The sequence below is a fragment of the Pongo pygmaeus genome, chromosome 17 (assembly GCF_028885625.2).
Source record: "Pongo pygmaeus isolate AG05252 chromosome 17, NHGRI_mPonPyg2-v2.0_pri, whole genome shotgun sequence".
Taxonomy (NCBI): domain Eukaryota; kingdom Metazoa; phylum Chordata; class Mammalia; order Primates; family Hominidae; genus Pongo; species Pongo pygmaeus.
This window is the reverse complement of record NC_072390.2, coordinates 37,801,605-37,824,533: the sequence shown is the minus strand read 5'-3', so window position 1 is coordinate 37,824,533 and position 22,929 is coordinate 37,801,605. Positions and strand designations below refer to the sequence as shown.

Below are 22,929 nucleotides of genomic sequence, written 5' to 3'. Positions count from 1 at the left end.
ATCAGATCTCGTGAGACTTATTCACTACCACGAGACGAGTATGGGGGAAACTGCCCCCATGATTCAATTATCTGCCACCGGGTTCTTCCCATAACGTGGGAATTATGAAAGCTACAATTCAAGATGAGATTTGGGGACACAGCCAAACCATATCATCCAGTCTTGGTAGAGAAAGCTATATCCATCTGTACAAGTGGTTTCAAGGAGACTGTGGGAGAAAAGGGAGGGAAGGGGTGACCAGCCCACCTGCATCTCTATGCTGGTCCCCTCTGCAGACCAACCAGCAGGCCCAGGAAGAGACCTGTGGAAAAGTGAGCAGAGGCAGAGGACTGCGATGAGACAGTGGTGGCTGGAGAGTGGCTTCAAGTGGACAAGCCGAGGTCAGCCCTCCCTCAATGCTGGAGGGAGCAGAGAGAAACAAGGCATGCCTCTGAAAAACAGAAAAATTACATAAAGGTTGTTGTGTCGTTTTCCATCCACTGCTCCAGCACCGAGCGCCAGGAGGACTTTTGCTGTGGCTTAAGAGTGATGGTTTACCCCTGTGTGGGTGTTTCTGAAAATCTGTGTGTTTCTATAGGCAGAGAACACTGACACTTCTTGCTATTGTCCAAGTCCATCAATAGGTTTTCTTGCATGTTTACTAACATTTGCCAGAAGCCTCATGAGTCCAGTTCTCCACCCTAGAGACTAGGAATAGGAATAGCAATAGGGGCTGTGCTTGGGAAAGGGTTCTTATTTTATAGAAATGTCAAGAGAATGGAATGACTTTACTTAAATACAAACAAAACTCAAAAAACCTATACTCAATTCCAGTTCCTTCTTCCTTCACCTTCCTTCTTTTAAATGGACATTTGTTGCTGTTACCTTTTTTGTGTCATTTGCCAAAGCGCTACAGACTCAGTGGAGAAAATTGGGAAAATTCAGTGAAGCACGGGTAATATTTTGGTCTCACAGTTTAGAGATAGCGATGAACATTTTTCTTTAAACACTGATGGGGTATTGTGAACTGCGGTATGCTTTTTTCCTCTTCTGCCACTTTCTACTCTTTAGAAGAAGGACGACCGTCCTTCGAGGGCGCGGCCCCTTTAAGGAGGCAAACGCCGGGGGCGGTCCCCGCGCTGATTGGCGGAGCTCGGAGCCACGTGGCCGTCTCGGGGCTGCTGCTGCTGCCGCTGCTGCTGCTGCGGGGGTCGGGCGGCGGCCAGGGGATTTGGGCAGGCACCGCGGGTCCCCGGGAAGGGGACGAGTTGACAGATGTGCGTGAGGAGGTCTGTGGTCGGCCTCACCTTTTGTACCTGCTATCTGGCTTCTTACCTCACGAACAAGGTGAGGGGGCGGGCGCGGGAGGCAGCGATTGCACGTGGGAGGTTTGAGTCGGATAATCTTTCCGTGACAAACGGAGCCTCCTCCAGCTTTTTACCTCATTCTTCCTGGTGGCGATGCAGATAGAGAGCGAACCTCCTCCGTGTGTGGGATGCTGTTTTAGAAACAGGATTTGCCGGCCTGTACTGTCCCCGTTTCCTGCACTGTAAAGCACGGTACATCTCCAGGCAAACAGGAATTTTGGGCTGGCCATTTCCCGGGAACTTGGTTTGGGGCTGTGTGGACTAGTTTTAAGAGAAAGCAAACAATTGGCTCCTGCTCCCCCGGGGAGGAAGAGTCAGAAGAAATCTGACACATCCTGCCTTTTTTCTAAACACGCCCCTGTCTCAGAGCCCCCGTGAAGTTCCAGAAGCCTTTAAATAGAAGAGATTAAGCTGTCTACCCCTCACCACTGCTGATTCCCGAATCAATTTTTTTGTACGTCTCCATTGTAAGCACTTCAGGAGTTTTTCATGGAATTATTATTTTTTAAAATAAAACGTACATTTAGTTTTAGGTTTAAACTAATGTCATGACATCATGAAAAGCTTTTGGTGAGGAGGCAGAGAAGCAGTGGTGCCAGGTTTGGGGTTTTGTTTTGCAAGGAGAGGGAAGCTGGCTTTAGGTTTGGTACCACGCAGGGAAAGGCTGGACCCAATAGGACCGAGTGGGCATGGCTGGGGCATTACTTGCTGGCCTGGACTCTGGGCTGGCCCCAGCCAAAGTGGGAATACAGGGTGCAAGACCACCTGGCCCCACTGTGGGGTCTTACTGCGGGCTCTCCATCTGCTCCCTGCTCTTCCTTTCCCCTCTCTTCCTCTCTGGAAAAGAAACATCAACAAACAGCATTTCCTTCTACCTCCTCTCCTACAATGAATGGCTGCCTTTATATATTCAGAGAATGCTCCCCAACCCCCTTTCCTTCTCCAGTTTATTTTTATTTTTATTTTTATTTTTTTGAGATAGAGTCTCGCTCTGTCACCCAGGCTGGAGTGCAGTGACGTGATCTCGGCTCACTGCAACCTCTGCCTCCTGGGTTCAAGCGATTCTCCTGCCTCAGCCTCCCGAGTAGCTGGGGCTACAGGTGTGCGCCACCATGCCGGGCTAATTTTTGTATTTTTAGTAGAGACGGGGGTTTCACCTTGTTGTCCAGGCTGGTCTCAAACTCCTGACCTCAGGTAATCCGCACACCTCAGCCTTCCAAAATGCTGAGATTACAGGTGTAAGCCACTGCGCCCGGCCTCCAGTTAATTTTTAGTTATGGCGATAAGCCTTTGAAGGTCCATAAATGCAGCCTTCCTGGGAGGCAGTGATGGGTTTTACTTCCTGGCTCCACTTACTTGGCGTTTGGAACCTTAGTCTTTCTTAACCTAAGTTTCTTAACTTTAAGATGGGACAAAGAGTCCTCTTGAAATTGTTGTGACCGGGCGCGGTGGCTCACGCCTGTAATCCCAGCACTTTGGGAGGCCGAGGCGGGTGGATTGTTTGAGGCCAGGAGTTCGAAACCAGCCTGGCCAACATGGCGAAACCCCGTCTCTATTAAAAATACAAAAATTAGCCGGGCGTGGTGGCAGGCGCCTGTAATTCCAGCTGCTCAGGTGGCTGAGGTAGGAGAATCACTTGAACCTGAGAGGCAGAGGTTGTAGTGAGCCGATATCGCACTCCAGCCTGGGCAACAGAGCAAGACTCAGTCTCAAAAAAAAAAAAAAAGGAGAAAGTGTTGTTGTGAGAGTTAATGGAAATGATGTTGGCCAGGCACAGTGGCTCAGGCCTGTAATCCGAGCACTTTGGGAGGCTGAGGTGAGCGGATCACTTGAAATCAGGAGTTTGAGACCAGCCTGGTAAATATGGTGAAACCCCATCTCTACTAAAAACACAAAAATTAGCCGGGTGTGGTGGTGGGCACCTGTAATCCCAGCTACTCAGGAGGCTGAGGCATGAGAATCTCTTGAGCCAGGGAGGCGGAGGTTGCAGTGAGCAGAGATCACGCCACTGCACTGCAACCTGGGCAATAGAGCCAGACTTCGTCTCAACAATAACAAAAGAAATGATGTTTGTAAGGTAGGTGGCCTAGTGCTTGCCATTGTGGCAAACTATAAGATAAGTGGTCGTTACTCTGGAAGAAAAGAAAGGACAATCTTTTGTTTATACTGTGACAGTAATTAGTAACTTTTAACAGATTTGTTTTCTTCTCATGGGACAAGTAGCTAAACTAAAGGCAGTTTTTTGTTGTTGTTGTTGTTGTTTTGTTTTTGTTGTTTTGTTGTTGTTGTGGCACCTACTCAGAAATTTGTGAATTTGTGAAATCTCTGACTTTTTCAATTTAACTATTCTAATTTGTCTAGCGAACCTGATGGATATAATGATAAAATTTTACTTTAAAACAGAATAACCTTTCTTTTATTTCCATATAATCACTAGAAGGGGTAGATTAACACATCTGTCATGAAAGCCCATGAGCCATGGCATTGGTTAGATAAAAAACATTTTATCTAAGCAAAAAAAAAAGCAGACAAATAGCATTTAGTTCGTAGAAATTTGTGCCCCTCTTTGGATGTACATTTTCTTTCTTTCTTTTCTTTTCTTTTTTTTTTTTTCTGAGACACAGGCTCACTCTGTCACCCAGGCTGGAGTGCAGTGGTGTGATCTCAGCTCACCACAACCTCTGCCTCCCAGGTTCAAGTGATTCTAGTGCCTCAGCCTCCCGAGTAGCTGGGACTACAGGCGTGCACCACCATGCTGGGCTAATATTTATATTTTTAGTAGAGATGGGGTTTCATCATGTTGGCCAGGCTGGTCTCGAACTCCTGACTTCAGGTGATCCGCCCACCTCAGCCTCCCAAAGTGCTGGGATTATAGTCATGAGTCACCACACCTGGCCTGGATGTGCATTTTCATTTGTGGCACTTTTACAAAATTTTTTGGAGCCCCATGGCATTTTATAAATTTTTGTTTGTTTGTTTTTTGAGACAGGGTCTTCTTCTGTCACCCAGGCTGGAGTGCAATGGTGCAATCATGGCTCACTGTAACCTCTGCCTCCCAGGCTCAAGCGATCCACACACCTCAGCCTCCTCAGTAGCTGGGACTACAGGCGTGCGCCACCATGCCTGGCTAATTTTTGTATTTTTTTTTATAGAGACGAAGTTTTGCCATGTTACTCAGGCTAGTTTTTAACTCCTGGGCTCAAGCGATCTGCCCACCTTGGCTTGGCCTCCCAAATGGTGGAATTACAGGTATAAGCCACCGTGCCCAGCCAACAAATTTAATAAAAAGACAAAATACCTTCCATGTGCATAATGCATCTAGGTGTTAGATGAAATTAAACCAAATTGTTTGGTCCTAGGAATATAGAATCTGAATAATCGAAATCATAGCTGGGCAAGGGTCCCGAGAATGTAAATACGATGGTTTGGAATGCTTTGGCTTGGGGATGTTGGGAAGTATCAGAGCTAGTGGAAAGAGTAGGTCAAGAACAGCAGAAGGCAGGAAAGAAGGGGAGACCAAGGAGATTGTCTACAGAGGGGGGGAGGAGGTGAGCTCCAGAGTGGAGGAGAGGAGATGGGAGAGCCAGATAGGTTGCACATTATGGGACTCTGGTGAGGAACTTTATATATCTCTTATAAGCTTGAACCTTTTATGGCCATTGTTTCATCTTCTCAACTAGGATGGTGATGGTCCCTTCTGGTAACCAAGGCTGGGTGGGTCAGCTTGGACTAAGTAGAGGCCAACTGGGAAGAAATCTGCAGTGGACACCCCATGAGCATATTCATTCTACTATGAGCATATCCTACTATGAGCACTTTCTACTCTAATGTGGCAGAGAGCATGTAATTTCTCTGCCACATTAATTTTCTTTTGAATTAGTGAAGATTTTTTTTTTTGTCTAAAGTAGAGGATGCTCTCTTCTAGTTTTTTGAAGCCTCCACTTCAGTTTATTTCCATATTTCTTAGTATAATTTTCTCTTTCAGCTGTTCCCCTATTTATTCGTAGAAAGAAAATTCTTTTGAAAAAGATCTTATATAGCTCATTCTGACCCCCTTCTATTGTTTGAAAGAATGGTCGATATTTGTTAGAAGTTTGAAGCAGCAAGTGTGCTGTCAAAGGAAGCTGCCCTAGGTAGGGAGGGAGGAGAAAGCACCACACCCTTGAGCTCTGTCTTGGTGGCCTGGGCTGGCCCAGGCTGATGACATGTTCCTCCGTCCTTTGGGAGGTTCCAGCTGTAATCAGGCCCTAGGCAGCCAGCTGTCCTTCTTCCCCTCATAGCAATTGAGCCTTCAGCTCAGAGGCAAAGTTCATTTCTGTTCTGGACAAGTGGTTGGCATCTGTAAAATACAAATAATTTATTAAATTAATAAATACTAAAACCTCAGTGAAAATAGATGGGTAAACGGCAGAAGTAGACAATTCACTGAAAAAAGAGATACAAGGCCAGGCCCGGTGGCTCATGCCTGTAATCTCAGCACTTTGAGAGGCCAAGACAGGTGGATCATCTGAGGTCAGGAGTTCGAGAGTAGCCAAAAATTAGCTGGGCATGGTGGTGCGTGCCTGTAGTCATGGCTACTTGGGAGGCTGAGGCACGAACACCACTTGAACTGGGAGGCAAAGGTTGCAGTGAGCCAAGATTGCATCATTACATTCCAGCCTGGGTGACAGGGCAAGACTCCATCTCAAAAAAAAAAAAAAAAAGAGTTACAAGTGGATAATAAGCATAAGAAATTTGCTTGCACGCCTTTCAGTGGGTCCAATTTTTTTTTTTTTTTTTTTTAGACAGAGTCTTGCTCTGTTGCCGAGGCTGGAATGCAGTGGTATGATCTTGGCCCACTGCAACCTCTGCCTCCCATGCTCAAGTGATCCTCCCACCTCAGCCTCCCAAGTAGCTGGGACTACAGGCTTGCACAACCATGTCCGGCTAATTTTTGTATTTTTTGTCGAGATGGGGTCTCACCATGTTGCCCAGGCTAGTCTTCAACTCCTAGGCTCCCGCCTTGGCCTCCCAAAGTGCTGGAATTACAGGCGTCAATGGCTCCCAAATTGCTCCTTCTCTTTCTTTTTCTTTTTTTTTTTTTTTTGAGATGGAGTCTCACTCTGTCGCCTAGGCTGGAGTGCAGTGGCTCAATCTCGGCTCACTGCAACTTCCACTTCCCGGGTTTGAGCGATTCTCCTGCCTCAGCCTCCTGAGTAGCTGGGGTTACAGGCGCATACCACCATGCCCGGGTAATTTTTGTATTTTTAGTAGAGATGGGGTTTCACTATGTTAGTCAGGCTGGTCTCGAACTCCTGACCTCGTGATCCTCCCACCTCGGCCTCCCAAAGTGCTGGGATTACAGGCGTGAGCCACCGTGCACGGGGCTCCTTCTCTTTCCTCAAGAACCTCATTACTAGGGCTTTGCTGTTCAATAGAATAGCATTTTGTCTGAGCAACACTTCTCAGTGATGTGAGGAATTGCATTTCTTTTTTCTCTGTTCTTTAGCAAGGTGAGGCAAGAGCTTCAGGATCTTTGATTTCCCCCAGTATGTAGGCCAAAGCTAAGCACACAGTAAACTAAACATTTATTGTCATAATGAAGCTTGTTAAGGGTATTTCAGGCTGTGACTCAGATGCTCAGTTAATCCTTTCCTTTTCTCCATATAAGAATAAAAATATCAGAAAAGTAGGGAAGAGCATATTGAATTATGTAGTAAATAGGTTTCAAGGAAGAAGAGGAAGTGTAGAACAACGCATAAGCAGTTAGCCATAATTGTGGCATTTAGGAGCTCAAACAAGGGGAATTCTATGTGGACTAATCCCTGGGAAAAAAGTAGATATATAAACTTGCCCAGCACCAGTCCACTCCATTTTTTTAGAGCATGTGAAGGATCAGCAGAGTCCTTGCCTAAAGCTGTTTAATGATTTTAGACTTAAAAAAGTAAATTCTTCGTGGTCAATAATAGGAAAAAAATGGAAAAGATACCCAGATGGATAAAACACAATTCCTTCACTCATAAAGTGCTGTAAATTCAATTAATATACATAAATATGCATAAGAGAAATAGAAATTGACCTTAACTGAGTTGGTTTAAAAAAAAGTCTGTAACATGCTAAAACACAGCAAAAAATGATTCCTATGCAGAATTAGTTTGAAAAAATCATTTAATGCAAACAACATACAAAATCCTAAAATGCAGAATTAGTTTGAAAAAAAATCATGTAATACAAAAGACATACAAAACCCTAAAAATTGAAGGACAACAAAGGAAAGAAAGACTAGGATGTGGTTTTACTTGAAGAGAAACAAAGAAAGGATTGGATTTTTAGGTAAACTGGACCATAGGTGAAGTGGATACCCTGAGAAAACAGACTGTGTCCAGGGACTTGTCTGAATTACTCTGGGGCTGCTACAGTTACAATGTGACATTTCTGACATCTGGGAAGGTGCTGAGTGTTCCAGCATCTGTAACATCAGGCCCAGCTGCTGTGCTTCCCTGTTTGCTCACAATGCCAGCTCCATTTCACCAACTAAAAGGCAGCCAGGCTTCTGGTAGCCCTGGGAAAAAGCAGCTCAATCTCTTTTTTCTTTTCTTTTGCTTTACTTTTTTTTTTTTTGAGATAGACTCTCACTCACTTTGTTGCCCAGACTGGAGTGCAGTGGCGCAATTTCTGCTCACTGCAACCTCTGCCTCCTAGGTTCAAGTGATTCTTCTGCCTCAGCCTCCTGAGTAACTGGGACTACATGTGCTCACCACCATGCCCGGCTAATTTTTGTATTTTTAACAGGGACGGAGTTTCAGCATATTGGCCAGGCTGGTCTCAAACTCCTCACCTTGTGATCCGCCTGCCTCAGCCTCCCAAAGTGTTGGGATTACAGGCGTGAGCCACCGTGCCCAGCCGGCTCAATTTCTTTAGTATGACTTGGGAGGTCATTTGTTTGCCCAGTTTGTGATTTTGGTGGGAATAATGGCCTTTTTAAAACTTGAATTTACTTAGGTTATGTGGTTATGTTTTTTTAATAGAAATGTCTTTGATTATATGGTTTGTCAATTTTCCATCATTTGAAATGTCCAATAATTTGGTGTTTGTTTTTCAGTATGTGCTGTCTGTCTTGAAATTTACCTACCCTACATTATTCCAAGGGTGAGTATCTTCTTTGCTCTTTGTATACATTTTTAGGAAATGTCCAACCAACGCCATTCTTTGAAATAGTTTTAATAACTGCATAGATTTTTTTTTTTTGTCAAATAGACATATTGTAAGATATTTAGCCACCTTATTAACAGACATTTATGTTCTATTTTGGGGGTATGAAAACAATGTTACTAGACATTTTTGTGTTAAAGTCTGCCAAATTTCCAACTATTTCTTTGGGATTGATTCCTACATAAGAAATTTGGTTTAGGCTAGGCATGGTGTCTCATTACTATAATCCCAGCCCTTTGGGAGGCTGAGGCAAGAGGACTGTATGAGACCAGGAGTTCAAGACCAGTCTGGGCAACATAGCAAGATGCTGTCTACCAAAAAAATAAAAAAGAAAACTGGCTAACCATATGCAGAACAATGAAACTGGACCCCTATGTCTCACCATATACAAAAATTAACTCAGGATGGATTAAAGACTTAAATGTAAGATCTCAAACTCTAAAAATCCTAGAAGAAAACCTAGGAAATACTTTTCTGGACATTGGCTTAGACAAAGAATTTCTGGTAACTCCTCAAAAGCAAATGCAACAAATACAAAAATTGACAATTGGGACCTTATTAAACTAAAGACTTTCTGAACAACAAAAGAAACTATTAACAGAGTAAACAGACAGCCTACAGAATGGGAGAAAATATTTGCAAACTATGCATCCAACAGAGGACTAATATCCACAATCTATAAGGAACCTAAATAAATCAACAAGAAAAAAACTAAATAATTCCTTTAAAAGTGGGCAAAGTCCACGAATAGACACTTCTCAAAACAAAACATGCAAGTGGCCAGCATATGAAAAAATGCTTAACATCACTAATCATCAGAGAAATGCAAATCAAAACCACAATGAGATACCACCTCATACCAGTCAGAATGGCTGTTATTAAAAAGTCAAAAAATGGCCGGTGTGGGGCTCATGCCTGTAATCCCAGCACTTTGGGAGGCCAAGGTGGGAGGATTACCTGAGGTCAGGAGTTCAAGATCAGCCTGACCAGCATGGTGAAACCCCATGTCTACTAAAAATACAAAAAAATTAGCCGGGCATAATGGCACATTCCTGTAATCCCAGCTACTTGGGATGCTGAGGCAGGAGAATGGCTTGAACCTGGGAGGCGGAGGTTGGAGTGAGCTGGAGGTTGGAGTGAGCTGAGATTGCACCATTGTACTCCAGCCTGGGCAACAAGAGTGAAAATCCATCTGAAAGAAAGGCAAAAAATAACATGTTGGCGAAGTTTTGGAGAAAAGGAAACGTTTATACACTGTTGGTAGGATTGTGAATTAGCTTAGCCCCTATGGAAAGCAGTTTGGACACTTCTAAAAGAATGAAAAATAGAATTACCATTTGACCCAGCAATCCCATTACTGGGTATATACTCAAGGAAAATAAATTATTCTACCAAAAATATACCTACACTCACGTGTATTTTATCACAGCACTATTCATAATAGCAAGACATGGAATCAACCTAGGTGCCCATAAACAGTGGATTGGATAAAGAAAATCTGGTGTATATATATACCATGGAATACTACGTAGCTGTAAAAAAGAGCACAATTATGTCCTTAGCAGCAGCATGGATGTAGCTGAAGGTCATTATCCTAAGTGAATTAACACAGAAAGAGAAAACCAAATACTGCATGTTTTTACTTATAAATGGCAGCTGAACATTGGGTACACATGGACATAAAGATGGACTAGTAGACGCTGGGGATTCCCCAAGGGGAGAGTTAGGGAGCGAGGTAAGTAAGGATTGAAAAGCTACCTATTAGGTGCTGTGTTCACTGTTTAGGTGACAGGATCAATAGAGGCCCAAACCAGCATCACGCAATGTACCCGTGTAGCAAATCTGCACATGCACCCCTTGAATCTTAAAAAAAAAAAAAAAAAAAAAAAATTAGCTAGGCATGGTGACATGAACCTGTAGTCTCAGCTACTCAGGAGGTTGAGACAGGAGGATTGTTGGACCCTAAGAGTTAGAGGCTGCAGTGGGCTGTGATCGTGCTGCTGTACTCCAGCTTGGGTGACAAAGTGAGATCCTGTCTAAAACACATAAAAATTAATAAATTTGGGTTAAAGTGCATGAACTTCTTTAGTATTCTCCTTGAATATTAACATATTCTTTTCCAAAAATGTTTTACCAATTGACATTCCCACCTAGCCTCTATATGAACATTTCTATAATATTGCACTCAAACTGTGATTCTCTTTGCTGATTTCATGAGCAAAAGGTATATTGTTTCGTCATATGATTTTTTAGATTATTTGTCAAGTTGCACAATTTTCTTATGCATATTATCCACTTGTATCTCTTTTTTAGTGAATTGTCTAGTTGTGCCTTTTATCCATTTATTTTCATTGAGGTTTTAGTGTTTTTCTTATTAATTTAATAAATTCTTTTTTTTAAATTATACTTTAAGTTCTAGGGTACATGTGCGCAACGTGCAGATTTGTTACGTATGTATACATGTGCCATGTTGGTGTGCTGTGCCCATTAACTTGTCATTTACATTAGGTGTATCTCCTAATGCTATCCCTCCCCCCTCCCCCCACCCCATGGCAGGCTCTGGTGTGTGATGTTCCCCTTCCTGTGTCCAAGTGTTCTCATTATTCAAGTCCCACCTATGAGTGAGAACATGCGGTGTTTGCTTTTCTGTCCTAGTGATAATTTGCTCAGAATGATGGTTTCCAGCTTCACCCATGTCCCTACAAAGGACATGAACTCATCATTTTTTATGGCTGCATAGTATTCCATGGTATATATGTGCCACATTTTCTTAATCCAGTCCATCATCGAGGGACATTTGGGTTGATTCCAAGTCTTTGCTATTGTGAATAGTGCCACAATAAACATGTGTGTGCGTGTGTCTTTATAGCAGCATGATTTATAATCCTTTGGGTATATACCCAGTAATGGGATGGCTGAGTCAAATGGTATTTCTAATTCTAGATCCTTGAGGAATCGCCACACTGTCTTCCACAAGGGTTGAACTAGTTTACAGTCCCACCAACAGTGTAAAAGTGTTCCTATTTCTCCACATCCTCTCCAGCATCTGTCGTTTCCTGACTTTTTAATGATCACCATTCTAACTGGGGTGAGATGGTATCTCATTGTGGTTTTGATTTGCATTTCTCTGATGGCCAGTGATGATGAGCATTTTTTCATGTGTCTGTTGGCTGCATAAATGTCTTCTTTTGAGAAATGTCTGTTCATATCCTTTGCCCACTTTTTGATGGGGTTGTTTGATTTTTTCTTGTAAATTTGTTTAAGTTCTTTGTAGATTCTGGAAATTAGCCCTTTGTCAGATGGGTGGATTGTAAAAATTTTCTCCCATTCTGTAGGTTGCCTGTTCACTCTGACGGTAGTTTCTTTTGCCATGCAGAACCTCTTTAGTTTAATTAGATCCCATTTGTAAATTTTGGCTTTTGTTGCCATTGCTTGTGGTGTTTTAGTCATGAAGTCCTTGCCCATGCCTATGTCCTGAATGGTATTGCATAGGTTTTCTTCTAGGGTTTTTATGGTTTTAGGTCTAACATTTAAGTCTTTAATCCATCTTGAATTAATTTTTGTATAAGGTGTAAGGAAGAGATCCAGTTTCAGCTTTTTACATATGGCTAGCCAGTTTTCCCAGCACCATTTATTAAATAGGGAATCCTTTCCCCATTTCTTGTTTTTGTCTGGTTTGTCAAAGATCAAATGGTTGTAGATGTGTGGTATTATTTCTGGGGGCTCTGTTCTGTTCCATTGGTCTATATATCTGTTTTGGTACCAGTACCATGCTGTTTTGATTACTGTAGCCTTGTAGTATAGTTTGAAGTTAGGTAGTATGATGCCTCCAGCTTTGTTCTTTTTGCTTAGGATTGTCTTGGCAGTGTGGGCTCTTTTTTGGTTCCATATGAACTTTAAAGTTGTTTTTTCCAATTCTGTGAAGAAAGTCATTGGTAGCTTGATGGGGATGGTATTGAATCTATAAATTACCTTGGGCAGTATGGCCATTTTCACGATATTGATTCTTCCTATCCATGAGCATGGAATATTCTTCCATTTGTTTGTGTCCTCTTTTATTTTATTGAGCAGTGGTTTGTAGTTCTCCTTGAAGAGGTCCTTCACATCCCTTGTAAGTTGGATTCCTAGGTATTTTATTCTCTTTGAAGCAATTGTGAATGGGAGTTCACTCCTGATTTTGCTCTCTATTTGTCTGTTATTGGTGTATAGGAATTTAATAAATTCTTTACATTTTAAGGAGCTCAACCTTTTGTCCATCATGTTTTTGGAAATAATTTTTGTAATTTGTTCTTTGCCTTTTAATTTGTTTATAATTATTTTGATTATTTAAATTTTTTTTGTGGTCAAATATATTGATTGTTTTTTTCATGATTGCTTCCATTGCTTTTATGTTTTTTTCTTCTCCATCATAAAACCATTTAGATATTCACCTATATTACATTAAAGCTTTATTCAAGTTTTAATCATTGTCAGTTTAATTTAGTGTATGGTGCAATGTGAGGAAATTGTCCCTTCCCTAGTAGTTAACTGATTTATACTGGCCTCATTTATTCTATAATCCTTCCTTTTGCCTTATGCCCAAAGGCTTAATCATCATTTAGATATTCACCTGTATTTCCTTAAAGCTTTATTCAAGCTTTAATTGTTGTCAGTTTAATTTAGTGTATGGTGCAATGTAAGGAAATTGTCCCTTCCCCAGTAGTTAACTAATTTATACTAGCCTCATTTATTGTATAATCCTTCCTTTGGCCTTATGTCCAAAGGTATAATAATCTGTATATGATTGTTAATATCATATACAGACTGTCCCAACTTAACGACGGTTGGACTTACAATTGTTTGACTGTACAGCGGTGTGAAAGCAATATGCTTTCAGTAGAAACCATACTTCAGCTTTTGGGTTTTGCTCTTTCCCAGGCAGATATGCCATAAAATACTCTCCCCTCATGCTGGGCAGTAGCAGCAAGTGGTGAACTGCAGCTCTCAGCCAGCCACACTAATATAAATGTTCTGAACTCGTTTATGGTAGGCGAGGCCAAGCTCTGGTGTTCGGTAGGTTATGTGTATTCAATGCTCTTTCAGTTATGACATTTTCGACGTATGATCAATTTGTTGGGATATAACCCCATTGTAAGTTGAAGAGCATCTGTATAAAGTCATTTTTTGGCTGGGCATGGTGGCTCACACCTGTAACCTCAGCACTTTGGGAGGCCAAGGTGGGAGGATCTCTTGAGGCTGGGAGTTTGAGACCAGCTTGGCCAACATGACGAAACCCTGTCTCTACTAAAAATACAAAAATTAGCCAGGTGTGATGGTGAGCACCTGTAGTCCCTGCTACTTGGGAGGCTGAAACACGCAAATTGCTTGAACCCAGGAAGTGGAGGTTGCAATGAACTGAGATCATGCCACTGCACTCCAATCTGGGCAACAGTGCAAGACTGTCCCAAAAATAAAAGATAAAAAATAATAAAGTCATTTTTCTAGGGTCTCTTTTGGGTAAGTATTTGTCAGTTTTGATGTTAAGGGACTAGTGCTGAACTGTTTTAATTATTAAACCATTTAAATATATAGTAGAGCAAGCCATCCCTCATTCTCCTTTTAAAAAAATGTTCATTATATTATCACCACTATGTTATTTCAGGTGAACTTTAAAATGCTTTGTCAAGCTCCTCCCTAATATTTCATAGCAAACATGTTTGTTTGTTTTTGTAGAGGCAGGCTCCCTCTCTGTCACCCAGGCTGGAGTACAGTGGCATGTACTCCATAGCTCTCTGCAGCTTTGAACTCCTGGCCTCAAGCGATCCTCCCAGGATTAAGGCGTGAGCCACTGTGCCCAGCCTCATAGCAAAACTTTTAAAGTATCTTCTGTGATTATGGGTATTTTAGTCAATAAAGCTGGGATACCGGTTTCTCTCTTACAGAGTAGCAAGCGTTTTTTGGTTCTGGTTGTCTTTCCACATCTTTAAAGGTAGAGGGACTGAGGGAATGTGCGTAGGAAAGGGTGATCTCTACGCTTCTCCTCCTTGTCCTTGGATGAGACAGACTGAATGCACCTCCCCAAAAGAATGTAAGATCTACAAAGGCAGGAATTTTGACTTATCCATTTTGTCACTGGAGTATTCCCAGTGCCTAGAACAATGCCTGGTGTCTGCTAGGGCAGAGTAACATATTCTGAAGATGCTTGGGGTACATCAGTGAAGAAAACATCCCTGCCCTCATGGAGCTTGCTTTTTAAATTCCATCTCTTCCTTAAATTCACCCGCAGTGAATGGTTACCTTCCATTTAACTGCACACCTCAGAACCTGGGAGTGATTCTTGTTTCCTTTGTCTCCTTCATCCTTAACATCCAGTTAACCACCGGGGCCTCCTAGACATCTTCAGCATCTGTCCACTTTCTTCGTCCATCTTGCCCCTTTCCAGGCCACTGTCATCTCTCCAATTATTATAAAAACTGCTAACTTACTTCTTTGCCCCTAGTCTTGCTTCTCTCAGTAACATTCCCTCCCTTATAAAGAGAGGGAGCTTCCCCAAGTGTAAATGCACGTGTCACTCCCATGCCTGGAACCCTTCAGTGAGTCCCCAGTTTGAAGTCCCAGCTCCTTATGATTGACGTGGTCCTTCGGGATCAGCCCCTTCTCTCCAGGATCAGCTCTTGCTCTCCCCTCTCCAGTGCTCCAGTGCTGGGGTCCAGACCAAATGAACTTCTCCAAGAAGCTTTGAATCAAGCCATTGTTGCTCTCACTTCTGGGCCTTTGTCCCTTCTGGGTCTTCTGCTTTGAACACGCTTTGGGTTTTTGCTCAAATTTATTTTCTCTAGGAAGTCTTACCCACTCACTAGACTAGGTTAGTTGCCCTCAGTAGAGTGGCTTATAGTACCTGGTACACTTCCTTTTAGGGCTTCACACAGTTTCTTGTAATTATTGATTAATTACCTTACTTTCACTAGACCGGGGTTTCTCAACCTTGGAATGACATTCCAGCCACTGACATTTTGAGTTGGATAATTCTTTGCAGTGGGGACTGCCCTGCACATTGTAGGATGTTTAGCAGCATCCCTGGCTTCTACTGGCTAGATTCCAGTGGCATACCTTCCGCCCCTCTCCCCGGTTGTAACAACCAAACATTTCTCTAGACACTGCCAAATGCCCCCTGGAGGGGAAGATCGCCTGGTTGAGAATCACTGTACTAGACCAAACTGTTTGAAGGCAGGACCCACATTTGGTGTGTTCTGCTTGGCTGGGTCAGTGAAACTTCACACAGGATATGTGCAAACTGGGTGTTATAGGCTGAGCAGGTGTTCACTACAGACAAAGAGATGGAAAGAACATTATGGGGCAAGAGGATGGCACACCCAGACTCCTAGAAGTATGACATGGCCTGGCATGTTCCCAAGGCTGTGGGCCATCTGCTGTGGCTGGAATGTGGCTGCACACAGCAGACAGACAGGAGCTGACCCTGGAGAAGAGCTGGTGCAAGTCCCAAAGGACTTTATGTGTCACACCCAAGTGACTTTGTCCTTTAGGCCAGAGTTCTCAACTGTAGTGTCACAACACATGGGTGTGTTGTGGTCATAGTCACTTCCGAGGTGAGGTGTCTCAAGTCATTTATCATGAAAAACAGGGTTTCGACATTTATGAATGACTCAAGTAAAATAAAAAAGCAATTAGAGCAAGCGACTGTCCCTCTCACTCATTTGGCATTCTGATGTGCTTTCTGCATTGGGAGGGGGAGGGGTGTTTGTGACCTGTGCTGCGCCTGCACTGTGCATGCTGGGGGCTGTGTGTCTCAGGTGAGCTTCATGACCCCAAGTGTGTTGTTGGCAGAAAAGAGGCTGAGGGTTGCTGCCTGTGGCACCAGGAAGAATCATCTTTTTTAAAACAAGCGAGTAGCACAATTAAATTCACATTTTAGGACAAACCCTTTGACTGCAAAGTAAAGAATGGATGGGGGGCAACCTTGGAGAGAGGGGGACCAGTTAAGGGACTAATGCTGTGAGCCAGGCATGAGATGATGAGAGCCTGAATTGAGACAGAGGCGGGAGGGTTGGTGGGGAAGACTTCAGATTTGAATGCTGCTATGGGGATGAATAAAATCAATAGGATATTGTGCTTAGACGAGGGAGGTAAAGGCCGAAGAGGTGAGGTGGAATGCCACCTAGGTTTCTGGTTTGGCTGATTGGGGATAGGGAGGATGATTTGAGGGAGAGGTTCAGGTTAATGATTTAGGCATATTATCACTGGGAGCTTGGCAGGGAGGATGGGAGGGGGCTGAGGGTTGAAACGGTATCTGTTGGGCACAAGGTATACTATTCAGTTGATGGACACTGGAAGCCCAAACCTCACCATTACTCACTACATCCATGTAACAAAGCAGCACATATGCCCCCAAATCTATGAATAAAAACAATAATAATAATCATTGAGAGCTTGTGGGAGATATTGTGGCAGTATCCAAGTGAGAACGGGGATTTGGGAATCATCAATGTAGAGGCAGTGGGAGAAGCAGTGGCTATGAGTGAGGCTGTTCAGGAAAAGTCTAGAATAAGAGGAGAAGAGGCCAGGCACAGTGGCTTACGCCTGTAATGCCAGCACTTTGGGAGGCCAAGGCAGGAGGATCTTGAGGTCAGGAGATCGAGACCACCCTGGCTAACAGGGTAAAACCTTGTCTCTACTAAAAATACAAAAAATTAGCCAGGCATGGTGGCACGCGCCTGTAATCCCAGCTACTCAGGAGGCTGAGGCAGGAGAATCGCTTGAACCTGGGATGCGGAGGTTGCAGTGAGCTGAGATTGCGCCATTGCACTCCAGCCTGGGCGACGGGCAAAACTCCATCTCAAAAAAAAAAAAAAAAAGAGGAGAAGAATATCAATGTCAGTACTTGCTGGACAGTTGGACTCAAGGAAATAGTAGAGATTGAGAAGGAAAGGTCTGAGAAATGGGATAATTGGGACAGAGTGGGAGAAAAGAGTAGTAAATAGAGTTGAACTTGTCTCTTTGTGTCAGTCAGCAGATCTGCTGGGGCTGGATGGTGTTGGAGACTGTAGCACTCTATGAAATTCACATTGCCCCTTGTCCTTTCCAGGTGGCAGACGCTCATTGGTGGACTTTTGCTTCATGTGTCCTGGAAACTGGGCTGGGTAGAGATCAACAGCAGTTCAAGGTATAACCTCTCTATGCTGGACTCATGCATGCTTCACACTCTGCTTGCTTTTGATATTATGTAATTTCATATGGTGTCACACTGGGAACACAGAGGTTTATTTATTTACTTACTTATTTATTTTTGAGACAGAGTCTCACTCTGTCTCCCAGGCTGGGGTGCAGTGGCATGATCTTGGCTCACTGCAACCTCTGCTTCCCAGGTTCAAGCAATTCTCATGCCTCAGCCTCCTGAGTAGCTGGGATTACAGGCGCACACCACCATGCCCGGCTAATTTTTGTATTTTTAGTAGAGACGGGGTTTCACCATGTTGGCCAGGCTGGTCTCAAACTCCTGACCTCAAGTGATCCACCTGCCTTGACCTCCCAAAATGCTAGGATTACAGGCGTGAGCCACCATGCCCAGCCAAAACAGAGGTTTGTTTGATTTGTTTGATCTCTTAGTTCCCTTCTAACTGTGCGGCTTAGTGATTTTATTTTCAGATAAAATTCAAATAGTATTTTCCTGGGTAATAATGCCACTAATATAGTATTAACTGATACATTGATGTAGTGTGGGGAAAAAAGTTAATTGATATATATATTTTATAATGTCAAATTAGTTTTGCTTTGTTTTAGATCATAAGATATGATGAATGAAATTATATTAGCTTAACTTTTTTTTTAGTAAATTTCTTATTTTAAATTATTTCTGGCTGGGCATGGTGGCTCATGCCTGTAATCCCAGCACTTTGGGAAACCAAGGCGGGAAGATCACTTGAACCCAAGAGTTTGAGACCAGCCTGGACAACATAGGGAGACCCCACCTCTACAAAAATAATAAGAAAAATATTAGCTGGGTGTGGTGCATGCCTGTGTTCCCTGCTACTTGGGAGACTGAGGTGGGAGGATCACCTGAGCCTGGGAGGTCAAGGCTGCAGTTTGCCGTGATTGCACCACAGCACTCTAGCCTGAGCCACAGCAGAGACCGTGCCTCAGAAAAAATTCCTACCTATAGAAAAGTTAGAATAATACAATGAACTCCCCTACCCATTACTCAGATTTCATTATTATTATTATTATTATTATTATTTTGAGATGGAGTTTTGCTTTTGTTGCCCAGGCGGGAGTGCAATGGTGCAATTTCAGCTCACTGCAACCTCTGCCTCCTGGGTTCAAGCAATTCTCCTGCCTCAGCCTCTCGAGTAGCTGGGATTACAGGCATGTGCCACCACGCCTGGCTAATTTTGTACTTTTAGTAGAGATGGGGTTTCTCCGTGTTGGTCAGGCTGGTCTTGAACTCCTGACCTCAGGTGATCCGCCCACCTTGGCCTCCCAAAGTGCTGGGATTACAGGCACGAGCCACTGTGCCCGGCGATTCCCTTATTTTGCCATGCTTTTCTTATCATTTTGTCTTGATGTACTGTACATGTATATATATGTGTATGTATATGCATACATACGTATATAAATATATAAACTTTTTTTCCCTGAACTTTTTGAAAGTAAGTTGTAGATTTGACAGGAAATGTCTCTTTTCTTTACTTCTGAATTCTTTAGGGTGTATTTCCTAAGAGCAAGGACATTTTCTTAGAGGACTGCAGTAAAATTATCAAAATCTGGAGATATTAACATTGATACAATACTGTTATCTCATTTAAAGACCATATTTTGCCAGTTATCTCGATGGTATCCTTTGTAGCCCTCCACTCCAAAATTCTAGTACGAGGTCCAATCCGGATCACACGTTACATTAGTTGTTATGATTCTATTAAAATAGCCTTTTAAATATGTTTAAAAGAAATTTAGGCCAGGCACAGTGCTCATGCCTGTTATCCCAGCACTTTGGGAGGCCGAGACAGGTGGATCACTTGAGGTCAGGAGTTCGAGACCAGCCTGACCAATAAGGTGAAACCCTGTCCCTACTAAAAATACACAATTAGCTGCGTGTGGTGGCACATGCCTGTGATCCCAGCTACTTGAAAGGCTGAGGCAGGAGAATCACTTGAACCCAGGAGGCGGAGGTTGCAGTGAGCCAAGATTGGGCCACTGCACTCCAGCCTGGGTTGTAAGAGCGAAACTCTGTCTCAAAAAAAAAAAAAGAAAAAGAAAAAAAAGAAATTTTAAAGACCATGACATTATCTAGCCAAAACTATAGTCTGAATTGGTTATCTACTCCTGCCTCACCTAGATATCCTCCTAATTCTTTGAGAACATCCTTCCTATCCTGAAATGATGCACAAAGTGAAAAGAAAACTAAGCTAAGGTTAATATGAATAAAGTAGACATCCCAGCTGAATGAGCAGGCCAAGTCATTCACCTTGTGATGACTCTGCCCAGTTTCTCTGTTAATCAGATTAACTGCTTAATTGTTTTTTTTTTCTTTTTTTGGTTTTTGAGACAGAGTCTTGCTCTGTCGCCCAGGCTGGAGTGCAGTGGCACGATCTTGGCTCACTGCAAGCTCCGCCTCCCGGGTTCATGCCATTCTCCTGCCTCAGCTTCCCGAGTAGCTGGGACTACAGGCGCATGCCACTATGCCTGGCTAATTTTTTGTATTTTTTAGTAGAGACGAGGTTTCACCACGTTAGCCAGGGTGGTCTCGATCTCCTGACCCCGTGATCCACCCGCCTCAGCCTCCCAAAGTGTTGGGATTACAGGCGTGAGCCACAGCGCCCGGCCAACTGCTTAATTGTTAAGTCACTCCTTTGGCACTCTGGAGAAGATTTGAGAATATGTTCAGCATAATATTAATACTTTTGGCTCCTCTACCGGGTGTGGTGGCTCATGCCTGTAATCCCAGCACTTAGGAAGGCCGAGGCAGGAAGATCACTTGAGTTGACCAGCCTGGCCAACATGGTGAAACCCCATCTCTACTAAAAATACAAAAATGAGCCCAGCATGGCTACTTGGGAGGCTGAGGCAGGAGAATTGCTTGAGCCAGGGAGGCAGAGGTTGCAGTGAGCCGGGATCACGCCACTGCACTCCAGCCTGGGTGACAGAGTGAGACCCTCTCTCAAAAAAAAAAAAAAGAAAAAAAATAATAATTTTGGCTTCTCCTGAAGATTTAAAACTGGAGAGCAAAAAACTAGTATTAAGAAGTTTTATGAAGGAGAGATCCTGGGAACATAGGTGTACATTAATGTACCTGACCATGTTATATCATAATCCATATTCAGAAGGAATATTCCACACAATATGCTTAGCTAATCCAAAGGAGAAGTTCATTAAGTCACAATTTTGCATTTTCATGGTATAGTATCCTTAATTGGATGAAATAAAGATACTTTTGGGATTTTATATGTTACACTAAGCACAAGTCTTACTAAATACTCCATTGTTATAGTGGATAGTTCAGTAAGAATTGGGCTTCATTTAAACAAATAGGGATACAGAATTCACAAGGCCTGAGATAGTTACAATATTTAAATACTGAAGGACCCTGGCTCCAAATGGGTAAATGTATTCCTCTGGAGAAGCAGGAGCTTGGGCCAGAATGAGGGAATTGGCTATCACATTATAGCCTGGGGACCACTGGTGCAGATCAACATGAGTCTTCCTTGCTGATTCTAATTATCACATAATATCTGGTGTAAATTATTTACTTATGAATAGTAGTCTTTAAAAAATTACCTTACTCATATTTTCTTAAAAGCAATGCCATTTTTCACATGAAAAAATTTTTTGTTTATTGTGTTGTTAATAAAACATGTATAACATAAGATTTGCCATTTTAACCATTTTTTAAGTGTACAATTCATTGGCATTGATTATAGTCACAATATTGTACAATCATCATAACTATTTTTGCCCAGAACTTTTTCATCATTCCAAACATAAACTCTGTACCCATTAAACGATATCTTCCCATTCTCCCCCTCCCACTTGCTCCTAGTAACCCCCGTTCTACTTTCTTTGTCTATGAATTTGCCTATTCTGGGTACCTTGTATAAATTGAGTTGTACAATATTTGTTCTTTGGTGTCTGACTTATTTTACTTAGCATTAATGTTTTCAAGTTTCTTACATGTTGTAGCATGAATCAGAATTTCATTCCTTGTGGAGGCTGAACCATGTCTATATGTATTCATCACATTTTGTTTATGCATTTATCTGTTGATAGAATTCTCCATACTTTTATTAATTTTTTTTTTTTTTTGAGGCAAGGTCTTGCTCTGTCACCCAGGCTGGAGTACAATGGCTCAATCTTAGCTCATTGCAGCCTTGAACTTCTGGGCTCAAGCTATCCTCCCACCTCAGTTTCCCAAGTGACTGGGACTACAGGTGTGCACTACCATGCCCAGCTAATTGTTTAATTTTCTGTAGAGATGGGGGTTTGCAATATTGCCCAGGCTGGTCTCTAACTCCTGACCTCAAGCAATCCTCCCCCTCAGCCTCCCAAAGTGCTGGGGTTACAGGCATGAGCCACTGTGCCCAGCCTTCTAATTGATGTTTTGAAGGGCAAGTAATGACTAGTAGAACTGGCCAAAGATTCTCAAGATTGCTTCCCTGAAAGGAGTTGTCCTTTGACTGTAGAAGTTTGAGACCCACTAGACACTTGTCCCTTGGACTTGACAGTGTGCTGCGAGGTTCTACGTATCTCGGACTATCTGTGATCACATCATCTTTTCAGCTCCTAGCTAAACTCCACAGAAGTCTTTTCACCACTGTCTCCTGTAGGTGTATTCACAGCCACCCATAGCTCCATTAAACTTTTTGTCCAAGATCCCCATATCTGGGTTTTTGGTGGATCTTGTAACTGCTGGTACAGCTCAGGATTTCCAGTTGCCATGGCCCTTGGCAAAGGAGCGTTACCAGATGTTTAGCAGAAGGATCCAGCACCCAAGTTCTTTCGTGTGTGCTGGGCTGGGTTTGTATTTGCTCTGGCTGCTGTTTCCTCCTGGGCTTGGTTTTCTGATGATATCATTAGGAAAGTGAAGCCCAGCTTTACGGAGTAACTGTGAATGCAGAGATGACAGAGGTTTGGCTCTTCTAAAAATGGAAATATCAGGAAGACAGTTTGGAGTCCCAGAGGTTACTATGGGGTGGGGATTGTAATGGTGGGGCTGGAGAGTGGGTCCTAAGTTAAGACTGGGCAGCATAGGCCATGGAGAACTCATTTAGATTGCCCTTCTAACCTGGAGCTCAAAGAGGCCCCCATTCCCTCTCAAATGTCAAATGAGCCTCAGAACCTGTTTTGCTCTTATCACACAAGCCGGAGGGCAATGGCACGATCTCGGCTCACTTCAACCTCTGCC

The 22,929-nt window shown here is 43.0% G+C and overlaps 1 protein-coding gene across 16 annotated transcripts in view; it reads left to right on the top strand.

Moving 5' to 3' along the window:
• The first annotated feature begins 1,122 nt into the window (after positions 1-1,122).
• The window catches only part of TMEM241 (transmembrane protein 241), a 204,390-nt gene continuing 182,583 nt past the window's right edge, over positions 1,123-22,929 (top strand). For 11 of the 16 annotated variants that reach the window (XR_008495461.2, XR_008495460.2, XR_008495459.2 and 8 more), the window contains exons 1-3: positions 1,141-1,326; positions 8,428-8,474; positions 17,620-17,697. Coding sequence is in view for 13 of the 16 variants with exons in the window: in XM_063653489.1 (XP_063509559.1) it covers positions 1,255-1,326; positions 8,428-8,474; positions 17,620-17,697 (197 nt within the window). In the remaining 3 variants the exon portion in view is untranslated. Of the gene's footprint in view, positions 1,327-8,427; positions 8,475-17,619; positions 17,698-22,929 lie in introns of all 16 variants that reach the window. The other 5 variants (XM_054461028.2, XM_063653491.1, XM_054461033.2 and 2 more) reach the window with 4 other exon arrangements.